A 16,426-nucleotide genomic window follows, 5' to 3' on the forward strand; every position below is an offset into this window, starting at 1 on the left:
TACCTGAGGGGTAGTGCATGTGAGTGTTCACTTTTGTACATTAAACAACACTAAAAATTATTTTTTACTGTTTGCTATTGGAAAGATAAAATATAGTATATCATGAATTGACATTTATCATAATGCTAAATAATTTAAACTTAGAAAAAATTTGTTTATTGTCTTTTTCATTTTTTTTTCTTTTCAAGATAAACTATCTGGTCTAATTGATGTTAATTTTTCTGATAATGAGCTTTGTTTGTAGTTTCACTCATCTATTCACTCTTCCTTAATTAAACATACTATTTTCTGATCTTTTGAAATTAGGATTTTCCGTGAGAGGTCATGCTTAACATGTAGGGGTTTTGGGGGAGTAAGTGCAACACCTGTTCAGATGTCTGTAATGCAAGTAAACTGAAATTCAGTGCTTTGGTAGTCTTCCCATACCAATATCTTTGTACTATGCAAGCTTGAGTAAGTTACATTTAGATCTAAGCAAAAATGGAAATATGCTAATATTTCTGTTTGAAATACATGCATTGATTATGTATATATGTTTATGTACAGGAGAGTTGACATGAAATGTATTCTAAGAAATGTAATGAAACTCATGCATATTCAGTATTTATCAAAATTTACAACTTTTTTTCTGTATTATTTTAGAATGATCTACACAGAGCAATTCAGCGAACACAGTCTGCAATGTTTAATCAAGTTTTGATTTTAATATCTACATTACTATGCCTTATCTTCACCTGGTAAGATTGTACATATCAGAATTTGTGTTATGTTTCATTTACTTACAGTTTCTAAAGGAAACCGTATTATAAACTACTTTCATTAATAGCTGTCAATAAATAAATACATAAATATTCACCAAAAAATGTAACAGATCGCCTGCAGAAGTAAAAGCAACACTCTTTGTTCAGTCTTACCAAATAAGAAAGCACATACATCATTGCTATTGACACTCTGCAACTGATACATACTGCAACTCTGACATTTTACCAACTGCTGTAAACAGCCAAACTATGAGAATTTATGTTGCATGCCATAGTTGTCAAACAAGAATTTTTCCTTCAAACTACTGAAATAGAAGTGCCCTCATCTTTCTACATTCTTCAAAGCAGAAACACTGTTGAAAAAACTGTCCTTACGAATCACTGCTTCTGCCTCTGCCTTCTCTGCATGATTTTTAGTGTGCATTCAGGCACACTAAAATCTGCCAGGGCAGATTTATGGCCAGTGCAAGGCAAGACCTGGCCCTTCATTATAAAAACATATAAAATATGCTTTATTATAAAACCAATAATTTCCCTTTCTGGAAGTTCACACTCTGACAATTACAGAGTAATCCAATGTGAAATGTGACACTGGACATATGGATTCATGCAGATCCTTAATGAGAGAAAAAATGTGAACATCAAAAATGAGGTAGAATATTATGTTTGTGTTGCGGGAATCTTAGATATGTGTAATTGTGCTGTGACCTGGAGCTGACCCTACTGAGAAAGAGGAAAAGCTAATTAGGAAGTACTAAAAAAGGAAAAATGCACACATACACTAGTACAACTGAGCTAGGTATAAATATAGCTATACATGTACACATGTAAATATAGATATATAGTTATGACAAGTTTTTGTATCAATAGTATGTGGTTAGTAACTCTATGAAATGGTTTTCAAATATGTTTTATTGCATACTTTTATCATTTAAAAACAGTAGACCTGTTTTAGCATACTTAATGCCTTTAAATATAAAATAGCCTCTAAAATTGATATAGCCATCTTATCGCCTAATGTCTTTTTACCTTTCACAAACTGTTTTATGATTCACCTAGTAATTACCTAACTGCATTAATATGAAAGATTAATTGCAATTATTTCCCTTCTAAAGTCACTAAAAATTCTGAATTTCAATGTAATAACATTATTTGCGCAACTTAGGAGTTTTCTCATCTAACTTAAGGGAATGTACTTACAAATTTTGAAACAATTATGTTTGTATGGTATGCATATGCTAATTTTTCAATTGTTGGAAAATTAAAAATACTAAAATTAATGATTACCAAATATAATGTGGGAGTCTCTTAAAGTAAATTTAGACAAAGGATCATTGATATGTTAATGTGATAAAAAGGAAACTTTTTTTACATGATGACATTTAGCAGTACTTTTGTTCTGGAGGCATCTTCATCACAATTAATCTTCATCTGCAGTAGGCTTTCTATGTGCTCCTACTTTCTGCCTAGTGCTTCTATTTCTCGGGTAGTCTAGGTGGTACCTAGACAGATTTCACCATTTTCTTATGCCAAAGGATGCAGCAGTGCTAGAGAAAAGGTTATTCATTATTTATATGAAATTTCCACTATATAATGTATTCATTATTGAAATGATTTCCATTTCATTGTTTTATTTGGTATAATAGGTGTTTTGTGTATGTCTTGTGTGTGTGTGTTTTAGTTTTAAATAATTAAGTAGTGGTTTTGAGATATTATCTAATATTACAACTGTCACCAGTATGTGGATATGTCTCTTAATTTGCAATGATTATATAACATTAAGTTTAACTATATACAATTTTATTGCTTTTAATCACATGTATCGTAATATGCTCTTAAATTATAACAACTCAAGTGGATAAACTGAGGTTTGATTTCTTTGTGTATTCTCTGCATTACAAGCAAACGTCTTCATAACTTATGATCATCATCATAAGATTGAATACGTTTTGTTCAAGTTCAACATCAAAGGTATAATTACCAAGAAACATAAAAACAATGTTATATATTAGTTATATCTTGGTCATAGTATATCATGTAGGCTGTTTTAACAATGTGTCACACCACACACAACGTAAAATAGAAATATCCATAAAAATACAGCAACTTAAACAAACAGAAATGTCTAGGCAGTCTGTCTAAGACTGTTTCCCCAGCTTGATACTGCTGGGGAATAATTTTCCTTATATCTTGTTTCTCCCATTTTCAAAACGTGGTTTCTATCTATGGCTCAAGATGGCTGCCCTGTTCTTGCAAGTACATCCTAAGTCCAGCCTGTAGTTATGAAAATAAGACACAACTTGTACTTCAGGCTACAATTTGGTTATATATCCACACATGGCTGAAAGGGGGCCTGCGAAAACATTGTCTAGCTGGGTAGTAGTATATCTAACTGAATATTGTACTATCACACAAAAAAGAAAAAAACAACTGGAGACTGGAATAAAAAGAAGTCTCTTGGTACTAAGTGATAAAAGTCCACATGTACATTCGTTGTTTAAAACTTAGGGTTATCCTAGCTTAGAGCCCTTGAACAACTTTTTACATATCATTAAATGAGGATACTAATCACTCATTTTAGTACTTTTAAGGACTAACAGTACTTAAAAGAGTACTTTTAAGGTTGCTTTGAAGTGAGGATTAAATTAGATATAAAGTGTTAAGCATACAGCATGGCATATAATGTGAACACTTCAAAAGTTTTAGTTTTTTTCCATTTCAAATGCCTTCTTCATAAAAGATGATTAAATTCTCACGTGAATCCACAAAAACTAAATTGCTTAAAAATATCTAAACATAATATGTATCCTTTTAATAAAACTATAAGAGGGAACCACTATGCCTAAAATATATTAACAGGAAATATAAGAAAACATCTTTCGCCACTGTATTCAAGTTTTTAGTATTTCCTACCTATTTCTAATACTTGAGTCTCTCATTATCTCCACTAGGTTAAAGATAATGGTAGCATTGCTCTCTTGGTACATTTAATGCTTTCAATGACACATAGCCTTGCGACATGCCCATGGCTCCAGTTTTACTTCATTTAGAGTACTTTTAAATTTTGATCTTAGTGTCACATGACAGGTAAAAACCAGGGGCATGGTAAATAGGGAAATAATTTTAGGCCACAGAGAGGGGAGTAACTGCTCTGTAAAGATAAAAGTAAACTATTTTTGGACTATTTAGGAATTTTTCTCATGTGAATAGATTCCATCATTTATTTTACCACTTTCTGAATATTGAACCACAGGACATGTCAGAAACTAACATTGCCAAATCAGAACTTTTAATATGTGCCTTGTAACTTGAGCCTGAAATATTTGGATAAATTGGCTATATTGTTCAGGAATCTCAGAGTCTTAAAGTTACCTGTGTTGGAAAGCTGTTACATGTTTTTTTTAAAAAAATCTTCCCTTTACCATTGCAAAGAACTGTCATTACGCATCTGTCTACAAGAGGCACATGTTTAGTGCCAAACTGAAATAAAAATTAAGCTGCTGTGCTGACCCACTCTCTTTGGGAAATGTGCTCAGAATTGTTTTTTTCTGTCATTGTAATGGAATTGGACTAATCTGTCCACATATTGGCAGTGTATCCCTCATCATCAATAATACACACTTCCAAGACAGCTGGGAATTGTGATTCATTCTGTGTCTCTAAAACAAAGCAGAGTAAACTGGAACATCCGGGAATTAAATGCATGACTTTAGCTTAATTATCAACATATTGTAACCAATAATAAGCACTATCATTTATAATGAATTTGGTGTTTCTAATTTTACACTGATAGATTTATTTTGCAACTACTTTACTTCAAACTTTAATATTTTAAAATTTACATGTGTTTATATATTTTCATATTATTTCATGGGATTCTAACATAAGGAACTATATTATGTTAATTGATTTCCTGTTTTAGTTCAATGTTATAATTTCCTGTTTTAGTTCAATGTCATAATAATAATTGAATCAATTCACCTTCTCAGTCTTATTTCAAGACAAACTAAACTAATTTATTGTTTAAAACTATGATCATGTTAAACATGATTAACATGCTTAATTCAGAAGTACTTAGAATTTTCCTATGCATTGATTAAAACCTATTTAAACACTGGATGTTTAAGTTCTTGAACTCTATTTACTGGTTGAAGTCTAAAGGCAAGTAGCTGCTTGGGAAGTGGACAGTGAGAAGATAAGTGCTGTAGTTTGGATGAAGAATTACGACATGGTCTAATGGTGTTAATTGCCACTGTCATGATATTAGATTCCTAGTTTTTTTTTTTTTTTTTCCACATTAGTTTTTCTTACGTTATAAATGAATTACTGAAAGTGCTTTTGTCTGAAGATCTGGCAATTGACTAACAACTTTCTTCCTTATTCTTCCTGCTATGGTTTAAATTTTCATAATGGTTATGTATAAGTTTTGAAAACAAACAAAATAAGACAAAATGACAATAAGCGAGAAATGTAAAAGGAAGCAATAAAATTTTATACAAAATATAAAATATAATTATATGTAACATTCAATATAATCTCCATAATTAACCCTTATTCAAATGAGTCTCATATTAAGTTCTACTTCTCCATTTACTCCTACTCATCATTGAAGTCTCAACTTTTAGATTTTAGCTTCTCTATAACACTTTCTTGTAGTCTGTCTAAATTATGGGATATGGTCAAGGTTTATGCTTCTTCAGCATTCTAAAAACTGTGAAATATATAATGGTTCTTTAATTATCAGTGTTTCTTCTAGACTTTTATAATTCATAAGAGCAAAGACTCAATTTACCTTTCTTACCATTTTTTGGCCAGTGTCTCTTATGGTAGTTGGAAAATACTAGATGTTTAACCAATATTTGCAGTTGATAGAAAATAACATTCTGGAATAACAATACCCTTATCAAGTGGAAATACTTAAATATATTATAAGTTAAGCATCCCAAACCATATATTTTAAGAACATTGTTTTAAAACTGTTATTTTCAGTTAAGTTTTGTGTGAGATCATAAGAAGGAATTTTTACAGTTATAAGCCAAAGTGTAAGTCTGTGAAAATGACTTCTGGCAAAAAGATATGACGGAGTAGTAAAACTTTTGCAACTTTTTAATTTGGAAAACTCCCTTGGATATAATTTTTATAAATTACACACACATACCTTATAATTTTGGCCAATTTTGTCTCCATATAACCCCCAAATTTATGCCTTGAACAATTTCCCTTTTTTGCTTTTTTTAGAATTTGTGAGAGCAGAACAATGCAATAAAATTACTGAAACTGTTAGAGAGAAAATGGGCTTGCTGCCTGATGCACAGAGAAGACAATAACTATGGCACTTGATTTTGAGAAAAGAAGGCTTTATTGCAAAATTGGCCATGAAACAGAGAGACAGGTTCAAATCAGTTTCCCTGATTTTGGGCCTGAAGCAAGTTTTAAGGGGTTAGAGGACAACAGAAAGGATTTAGGAATGTTTACTTGACAGAGTTTGATTAGAGGGCTTCAGATGTGGTCATTTACAGTAAGCCATGTTGAGGCAAAGTGTAGCCCTGCAACTTCCAAGTCAAGGAATCCCTCACTTCTGAAAGTTTTCAGCATTCACATTCTAATTTTGTCCCAGTCTTTTGGTTCCAGATGTTGTTAGAGGTCAAAGCTTTTTCTAGGGCACATGCCCTGACTATATGACTTACAGTTTTTGGCTCTGTTTTACCTGAAAGATAACCTGACATTTTGTTATATCAACAGAGCAGGCCCAGTTTGAGCTGGTGCCGTGGTTACAGAACTAGCAACTGTATGGAGCATAAAAACAAATTGGCTAAATACTCACAGCATTGTCATAAGTGCCATCATGTTTTTCTCTTCCCATTATTGTTTAGTATTTTTAACTTTTCTTTTCTGTTTCTTTCTTTGATTTTGTTTTCTTGAAATTTCTATTTTACTTTTGTCTGATCTGAATCCTGATCCTCTCCTGAAAATCTGTTAATCTTCTATTATTTTGAAATAAAGAAAATCCATGTTCATACATTAGGATGCAGGGTAGGGCATGGTCACCTTTTATAAATTATTAAATGGCAAAGTATATTGACCCTGAATTTATGGCTAATGACATGATTTACTAATATCTTTTGCATAGACACAAAGATAGTGCTCAGGAGAGTGAGACATTTCTTTTAACAATAGAAAACCTGGTTTTATCATTATCTCAAAAAAAATTCCCTAGAAAATGTAAAATCCCAACATCTCAAATGATGATATGTTTCATGGGACTCTTAGCTATTAGGTATACAATCTATGGGAAATGGAAATGATTATTTGGGACAATTTAATTGGTATTCACTCAATAAATACCAAAATGCAAGTTGTGGGCTGATTTGAATGCTAATGTTTGAATTACAGGCATGGTTGAAAGTGTTAGATGCTTTCAGCACAGAATGCCATTGCTAATTAAGTTTTTCCAGTAACTGTGCACAGCAATGAGATTCATAGGGAGTATATGGGATATTAAACATTATTTATTCCTGCCATGTGACTATTTTTCTCTGATAACATTTTGTTGTACAAATTGACATTTGCCAGGTGGTAAAAAAGTTTGCAGTCTCAATATTTCCTTTCATTCAAATTAATATTTTCCTTATAAACCATGCCAAAGCTTGAAAAATTTGTACTGCCAAATGTATAGTTAACATTTTAGAAGAAGCGCATTTTAAGAAGCACAGAATAAATAATTTGCAATTAATATGCCTTTGTAATTATATACAGGGCCTATTTAAGTAAGCAAATTAATTATGACTTATAGGTATTTTGAGAAGGTAACATAAGAGTTTGTATTCAACTTCTTAATTAAATTTTGTTTTAGAATTTTGTAACAACAAAATTATTTTGTATGGGTTTGTGTCAAAGATAACACTTGAGAATGTTTTGTAAAGAAGCAAACTCCACAGTAAATTCTTAACTCAAATCCAACATTCTTCATGAGATTATCTTGAAATATTTTTTAAAACAAATGCATTTTTCTAAAAGAAATAATTAATATTGAAGTCTTAAAAATCGTAATTGATTTAAATTCTTTTATATTTGAAATATGTTCTTACCTAATATAATTTTTGTTTTATGTTATTTTCTGTTTTTTAATATTGCTTTTTAATTAAGCAGTCACCCATTCAAGAATGAGAATATTATACACCTATATATTTATTTTGTATATATTAACAAAATTATATATGACATTTTAGTAGGTAGGTTTGACCCACTTGCAAGTGGGGACTGAGATGAAATGTAAAATTGTAAGTCTCATCCTGGACGTTTTTAGTCTCACGCATTATCTGCACTGGGAGCTTTGCCTTTAAAAACTCAAAAGTTCCTATTCCCAGAACCTTATCTTCTAATTCTGGTTTTTATCACTGCAGAGAGCTAAAATCTATCATTGTGAATGGTGCATTTTGAGGCCATGACATACCTGGTGGGGGTTCTCTCACCTGTATTCTCAAGCAGCAATTGAGTGCAATCTCTTCTAGGTCAGGGCAGGCTGTTTGCTAAGTTAACTGCTGACTCCTTCTTATGAAAGATAGGTAAGAAGCCTTCGCTAAAAATAGATAGCTTAACGATCAATAATAAATGGTCTCCATTCTGGTTTAGTTTGTGCTGAACGTTTTCTGTTTACCAAGTGCATGCTATCTAGGTTGTTCTTAATACATTTACCTTATTTTCTTTCACCTCTTATTAACTTCCTTAATTATCCTCTTAATGATAATTGTCGTCACACCAGAGTGACTGCAGGGAGTTGCCTTTTTTTTTTTTTGGTAAGCTTTAAGATGTGATTGCCATTTGGAATAATGATAACAAACTCTGGAACCATGCAGTCCAGGGCTCATATTTTGTCTTTTTCATTAATCAATTCAGTAAGCATAACTTCATATCATTTAACTGCTCTAAGTTCAGTTTACTATCCATAATATGTAGATAATAATACTGTATAGAATTGTTGTGAAAAGACTGAGTTAATATATAAAAAGTAAGTAATAGAGAACACAATTCATTATATGAACCAATAAATTATTGTTATTATTATTTAATTTTTAGTGTGAGAATAGTGTTTTTTTGTGGGTAGGAGGGCTATGCTTGCATAAAAATGGACTTCACTGTTATTTTCTAAATTGTCTACTTTTTAATCAGTTTTATCTTCAGACAGCCTTGAGAAAGCACATAATAATGTGTGTTGAATACATGTGGAATACAAAGTTTGGGAGTAAAAAATTATTTTGTTTGGAAAATAGTTCACTTTTTGATTGGGATATCAGTTGAGAATTAAATTGTTTTGACTGGAAAATACAAAGAATTTTTCTCAGGAAACTTGTATTAAGACCAATCATTGTCATTTTGTGCCTTAACATCCACATGCATACACTAATATGTATTCTTTGGTTTAACTATATCGTGCCTACTCTCTTGAGGACTTTTAGGTAATTTTTCTAGAATATATTTCTGATATGCCTGTGTTATTTATTGATGCCTATTAAACACTTGGCGTATATCAGATTATAATTATGCTTACAGAGATGAACTTTGTTAGTACATAATCTTAGGAATCTTATGATGTTTTGGGAAAGTCATGTATGACACTAGTGGTATGAACAAAGCCAAAATGGACTGCAGAGAATGCACAATTTAATCGCATCTATTACTTTATTCCCCTACTAATAAATCACCAGAAGACACAAGGGGGCATAAATAAGAACTTAAAACTTAGGAATTGTTGAGGGCACTTTGACATCTAAAAACGAGAAGACAAAATCTGGAAGTAGTCAAGAAAGGTATATTTTGTTAATCAGAGAAAGAAGACATATGTAGAAGCAAAATACAATGGTAGCGCAAAAGACAGAATGGAGCAAATAGAATTGTATTGTTTTAATTTTTATGCTATACATAAAATGTTAAGTTCTGGAAACAGTCATTACAAACGCAATAAAATAAAATAAATCAAAGGGACTTTGTCAGTAAACCAATAATGGAGATAAAACGGATCTTTAAACATAATTAATTCAAAGAAAAATTGAGTGTCCTACTTAAAGTGTAGTAGAAAAAAACACGAAGACTTGGCAAAGTGCAAGGAAGACTCCTGGAGGAAGTCTGCTTAACACATCCTTTTCCTCCTCCACTCTGAATACCAGCTTCTACCTGTTCATGCCTCCTGAGACAGGCAAGAAAAGTGCCAAGAAGGAAGCTGTTGGGATATTTTTTGCCATTTGGAAACTGGAGAGCCTGAGACTAGAATAAAGCACTTGAGTGAGGACTGAATGAATCGGAACCAGAGAATTGTTTAAACTTGGAGATCCAGTGTAGGTGGACATCTGCTGGGGTGAATTTTACCAATCTGCCTGGCCTCCAAAGAGTTAAGGATGAACTAAAGAGCTTAGCCGAAGCCTCTTCATCTACTGAGAGTGGGAAATTTGAGAACAGGGTCAGAAAGGTTTCTTGCTGACGCCTCAGCCAGGGTCTCACAGCCAGTGTACTGTCGGCCCCCAGAAGCAAAGACGTCTCTGCTTTCCTGAGAATTGCCACCACTTGCTCAACAAGCAGCTAAAAGAAAATAATCATCTAAGAGGGCCAATAACCAAGGAAGGGAAAAACAAACAATAACCTAGATAGGTCTCTAATTAAATAGACTTGCTCATGGAAATAGAACACATTAGGGAATGGACTTGGAGGATGTATCTGGAACACCTAATCAATACTATAGATATTCATAAGAGAGAAAAAACAAAAGATAGAAAAACGATAATAAACAAATAGTAGGAAAAATGGTAGGCTGTTTTGCGGAAAGATGTGAGTCTGGAGATTAAAATATTAGAAAAAAACAATCATCTCAGCATATAGTGCTAAAATTATTTCACTCCAAAGACAAAGAGAAACTTGTCCAAGCTTCCAGTAGGAAAACAAAAGATTACTGACTGTTTTACTTATAAATTATGTACTGCTTATTTCCAAAAGGTAGGCAGATTGGCCTTCAAAGATGTCCATGTTCTAATCCTTGTAACTTGTGAATATGTTACGTTAGATGGTAAAAGGGATTTCAAAGATGTAATTAGGGTTACAGACATTAAACTAAGGAAATTATCCTGGGTTATCCAAGTGACCTAGTCTGAAATCATATGAGCTCTTACAAGAAGAAAACTCTGGGGCTGGAGTCAAATAAATGCACTGTAAGGAGAGATGAGGCAGAAGGGAAAGAGAGATGAAGTATGGGAAGGACCCAACCAGCCATTTCCAGCTCTGAATCTGAAGAAGACTACATGCTAGGGAATGTAGGAGTCCACTAGAAGGTGAAATTGACTCCTGGTTAGGAGCCAGGGAGGAAACAGTACTTTAGTCCAACAATCTCATAGAACTGAACTGCACACAACATGAGTGGTCTTGGAAGCAGATTCTCCCCTGGAGCTTCTAGTAGTGAGCCAGGGCTGGTCAACACCTTGATTTCTGCCTTGGGAAACTCACAGAGAAGAAACCGGCTGAGACCACCTAGACTTCTGGACTCTAGAATTGTGAGAAAATAAATTTGTGTTATTTTAAATGCTGTTTGTGGTACATTTTTTAAGTGCTGTTTGTGATTTTTTTTTTTTTTTCCTGCAGCAATAAAAAACGAGTACAGTTTTAATGGAAAATAATTCAACCCAGTAATTCCATTACTGGGTATATACTCAAGAGAAAATAAATCATTCTACAAAATGGGCACAGATGGGTGCCCATCTGTGGTAGATTGGATAAAGAAAATATGGTACAGATACACCGTGAAATACTACACAGTCATAGAAAAGAATGAAATCATGTCTTTTGCAGCAACACAGATGCAGCTGAAGGCCATAATCCTAAGTGAATTAATGTAGAAACAGACAACCAAATACTGCATGTTCTCACTTATAAGTGAGAGGTAAACACTGGACACATAAGGATGGCAACAACAGGCACTGGGGACTACTAGAGGAGGAAGAAGGGAAGGAGGACAAGGGCTGAAAACTACCTGTTAGATACTATGCTAACTATCTGGATGATGGGATCATTTGTACCCCAGACCTTAGCATCATGCAATGTACTGATGTGACAAATGTGCACATGTACCCTCAGAATCTAAAATAAAAATTTAAATTATATAAACAATAAAATTAATACATTTGCAACAACTGTTGTATCTGCTATACTGGAAATTCCAAGATGGTTCAAAAATAAGTATAGACATCAGAGAGAAAAGCCTGAGATCAAGAATCCCATACCCACTTCTCTAGATGTAAGAAAATTATTTCAGGAAATGTAAGGATTAAAAGAGTACACATTCTGTCTGAGAAAAAAATACTCAGGGAAGAATAATAAAAAAAAATGGAAAGATGACAAAATATGAAATTGGCTGTGCATTATGCAATGCATTTGTTTAATCAACATTTATTGAGAAACTAACACATTTCAGAACTTCTAGAGGGCTAAAGATAGAGAAATGAGCAAGTAGACAAAGATAATGCTTTCAGATAGCTTATATTGCATTCGCGATGGGCACAGATGGGAGACAAATAATAAATGTTTATCTTTTCTATGTTGAGTACAGATAAAAACTATAGGGAAAGATAGGGAGGTAAATTTCAGATAGTTTGGTGAAAGAAAGCTCTAAGGAGTAACCTTTGTGGCGACACGTGAATTATCCCCTCATTGGATGTGGCATGATCTAAGATATGACTATAGAGGTTGAGTGACCAAGAAGTGGAGGAAGGAAAGATTGTTTAATGTGAAAATGTTAAAACAACAATCTCAGAAGTCAGACTGTTTCAGAAGCATCCAGTCAAGAAAACAAAAATTGCTGTCTATTGGAAGGGGGAATTGGTGGCAAAATTATGAAAGTACTCAAGGAACACAAATAAGAATGTGAGATTGTTCCACTCCTGAACAGGAGGAATTAAGGTGAAATGATGAAGTTGTAAGTATCATGGCGCTGCCTTACAAGAATTTAGAAGCCACACAATCACTGACTTTGGAGATCCAAGGATTCAAAAAGCATCCCTCAATGTTGCTGCCACCACCTGAGTCAAAGTCCTCAAGTGCCATAGTGTTGAGGCTATGGAAAATCCACTATTGTGATTGGATTGCAGTCTCTGGCGTGCCTTCTGCTGATATACTCCACAGAAGCCCGGCTTCCACATGCATCAGCTGTTGGTGCTGTTACTTAAAAGGCCAGAAGAAGATAAAAAACAAAAACAATAACACAAACTGAAAAAGAAAAAATAAAACAAAAGCGGAACAAAACAAAAATAACAGGCCAAAACAGCTTCTCAGTTACTGTGATCGTTAGTTTTATGTCAGCCTCACTGGGTGACAGAGTTCCCAGATAGTTGATGAAACATTCTGAGTGTTTCTGTTAGGGTGAATTTGATGAGACTAACATTTTAATTGGTAGAGTAGGGCAGACTGCCCTCCATAATGTGGGTGGACCTCATCAGGGTGGACCTCACCCTCCTCAGTCTTTCTACTAGACTGACTTCAGACTCCAACACTGGCTTTCCCTGGGTCTCTCACACCATCAGTCTTCATAGTTTAGTAAGTCAATTCCTTATAATACATCTCTTTAAATATGTAACATACTGGTTCTATTTCTCTGGAGAATTCGGACTAACACTCTTCCTTCTGTATTCCAATCTGCCAATAGTGCCTCTTTGCTGACAGAATCTAACCTGAAGTCAAATGACAAGAGAGACAGAAAATTTCAGTTTGCAGACATAGTTTCCAAAACATAGCTGAGCCGTAAAAAGCTGATATGGAACTGAGTGCATACACAAGATTGCCTGTACATAGGTTGTTGAGGGAGTCATTTACATGAATGGAGATTCAGGCCATATAAGAGAGTTAGTGAAAGAGGGAGCTTAGTGGGCTATAGAATAAGGATAATGATTGGGGTTATAATCTGTAATTTTAGACTTTCTTGGTGACTAAAGAGAATGAGAGGCATATGGCATTAATCATCAATATATTTCACATAAAGGTGGGTTATTAGTTCTCACAGTTTCTTTGGATTCATCTAATAGGCAGCTTATAGCAATGAAGTGGTAATGTGATAGTGGCTGGGATTGGTGATATTACTGGAAACATGAAGAGCTTTATGTGCCTTTTAAAAACCTTGCAGATAGAACGCATGACTAAAGGATGTACAAGCATCTTTACAGAAAACAAGGGGAGTTATGGAGGGATCTCTTAAGTTTGTGTGAATTTGAACTTAAGAGGATATTATATTATTGGATAATGCAAATACTGTGCGGGAATACTTGTCTATTGCCCAGTTCTAATAACTATCTTGAGCAAAAGAACTAAATTATCTGAGCAAACCTAGGAGAGGGGAGAAGGAAAGCTAGGAAAAGTGTAATAGCATTCCAAAATTTTATTTGGGAATATTTATATTGTATGGTACAGAAAGGACCATATCTCCTTGGTCAATCTCCCCAAAAGAGGGGAAAATGAGTAACAACAAAGTAAAAAAACAAAAAGAAAAACAAAAAAAACAGTAAAAACAAATGATATTTAAATGACAAATACAAACAGATTAGTTCCTTCATTCCCCTAAACATAAAGGAACTAAATTTTTCTATTGAAGAAAAGAAAGTGTCTCACTGAGTAAAAACATTAATGCTCCATATAAGAAGTATATTAATGCTCCTTATAAGAAGTAGATTTTAGTATATTTAAGGTGGTAAAGAAACTTTGCAAAGGGATAACAAAAAAGTACAAATGAAAAGAAATAAGACTGACTGGCACGGTGGCTCATGCCTGTAATCCTAGCACTTTGGGAGGCCGAGGCAAGCAGAGCTCAGGAATTTGAGACCAGCCTGGGCAACACGGTGAAACCCCATCCTACTAAAATACAAAACAAAACAAAACAAAACAACAAAATTGGTTCAGTGTGGTGGTGTGCGTCTGTAGTTCTAGCTACTCAGAAGGCTGGGGCATAAGAATTACCTGAACCTGGGATTCAGAGGTTGCAGTGAGCTGAGATCGTATCTGTACTCCAGCCTGGGCAACAGAGTGAGATGATGGAGTCTCAAAAAAAAAAAAAAAAAAAAAAAAAAAAAAAAAAAAAAAAGAAAGATAGAGCACTAAAAATACAAATATTTATTAATTCAGTCAACGTAATTTTGCATTTCCTTCAGGTGCTAGAGCTGGAGCAGTAATTAAAATGATCAAAATCTTTTTTAACTTAGGGATAATGACAATAATCATTAGCTGACATTACATAATGTCAGCTAATAAAAAAATGAGAAAATAAATCTGTGGCAAGGATGGAGGCAGATGGGCTGCTTTTTTAGGTAGGGTGTTCAGGGAACTGCTCTCTAAAGAAGTGGAATTTGAATAGGGAAATAAATGAAGTATTCAAATAAACCATGCATATGTCTAGTTAAAGTGTGCTAGGCAGAAGAGGAGTCAGTGCAAAGCTCTGGGACAGAAGCTTTATTTACTTATTTGAAGAACACACTCAGAGAGACATTTTAATAAAAATGCTGTGGATACTATATGGAGAACAGGCCGTGTGGAGACAAGAGCTGTAGCAGAAATAATGGCTGGGAGGTTATTGTGGGACTCCAGGAAAGAGGTTATGAATTCTTGACCTAGAATGGTAGCAAGGAAGTAGGCAGTGATTGGAATTGCAATCTGCTTTAAAGAAAGAAGTGACACACTTTTGATTACAAACTGGATATAAGGTGTGAGGACAAAAAATCAAGAAAAACTTTGAGGTTTGTATTCTGGAAAACTGTGTGAATGATGGTGCCACATACATACAAGGATGAGAAAATCTGATAAGGAACCTGAAAAGGAAGGGAAATAAGGAGTTCATCATATTCTACATAACTTTTAGAAATCCAAGGGAAGATGTCTAATAGCCATTTAGCTATAGGATCCTGGAGTTCAGTAGAGGGGTTGGGATTAGTGTGTAAATCTGGTAATCATCAACATATAAATGATCACTAAAATCACAGGATTAGAAGAGAACACCTAGGCAATGACAAAGTGGAATCTCTGATTAAAAGTAAAACAAAACAAAAACCTTAACAGGGCAGTGGGAGGCATTATATAGGGATAAATGACACAAAGTATTAGTAGACAAGGTCTTCACCTGTGGTATCCAAAACACTTGGCCTTTAAATATACAAAGTAAAAATGAGTGAAAATGCAATAAGAATTTGATAAAAAATATAATTATAGCAGAAGATTTTTATAAAGAATCATATTACTAAAATGGATTTGAGAATATTTTTTATTTTCCACTTCTCCAAACACAGCCCTTTCTATACCATCCTACCCAGATGGTTCTCTATTTTAAACTATAGTCAACGTCAGAGCTTTTATAGTACATTTTTATTATTATAAAAGCATTTTCCTACCCTCAAGCAACTAAACTTATGCTGAATTCATACATCTTTTTGAAACATCATAAACTGTATTTTTCTTTTAAAATTCCTCATTTTTTATTCTTTTTTTCTTTATTAGTGCCTTTTCTATTACCTAACTCCTGAAATTATGTAGACATTTTTACATTTCAACTGAGTATAGAATCCTTATAATGAAGATTGTGATTCATTGCTTTTCTTCTCATGATTTCCTATTAGTACATTGTCTAAATTATTTCATCATGGATGATGAAATAG

General features: G+C 33.6%; 1 protein-coding gene across 5 annotated transcripts in view; it reads left to right on the forward strand.

The window, feature by feature from the left end:
- KCNT2 (potassium sodium-activated channel subfamily T member 2) overlaps positions 1 to 16,426 on the forward strand; it is a 411,763-nt gene that overhangs the window by 145,615 nt on the left and 249,722 nt on the right. For all 5 annotated transcript variants that reach the window (XM_009191034.4, XM_009191039.4, XM_009191043.4 and 2 more), the window contains exon 8: positions 643 to 737. In XM_009191034.4, coding sequence (XP_009189298.2) covers positions 643 to 737 — 95 coding nt within the window. The remainder of the gene's footprint in view (positions 1 to 642; positions 738 to 16,426) is intronic.

This window comes from Papio anubis, chromosome 1 (assembly GCF_008728515.1).
Source record: "Papio anubis isolate 15944 chromosome 1, Panubis1.0, whole genome shotgun sequence".
In the NCBI taxonomy this organism is placed as follows: domain Eukaryota; kingdom Metazoa; phylum Chordata; class Mammalia; order Primates; family Cercopithecidae; genus Papio; species Papio anubis.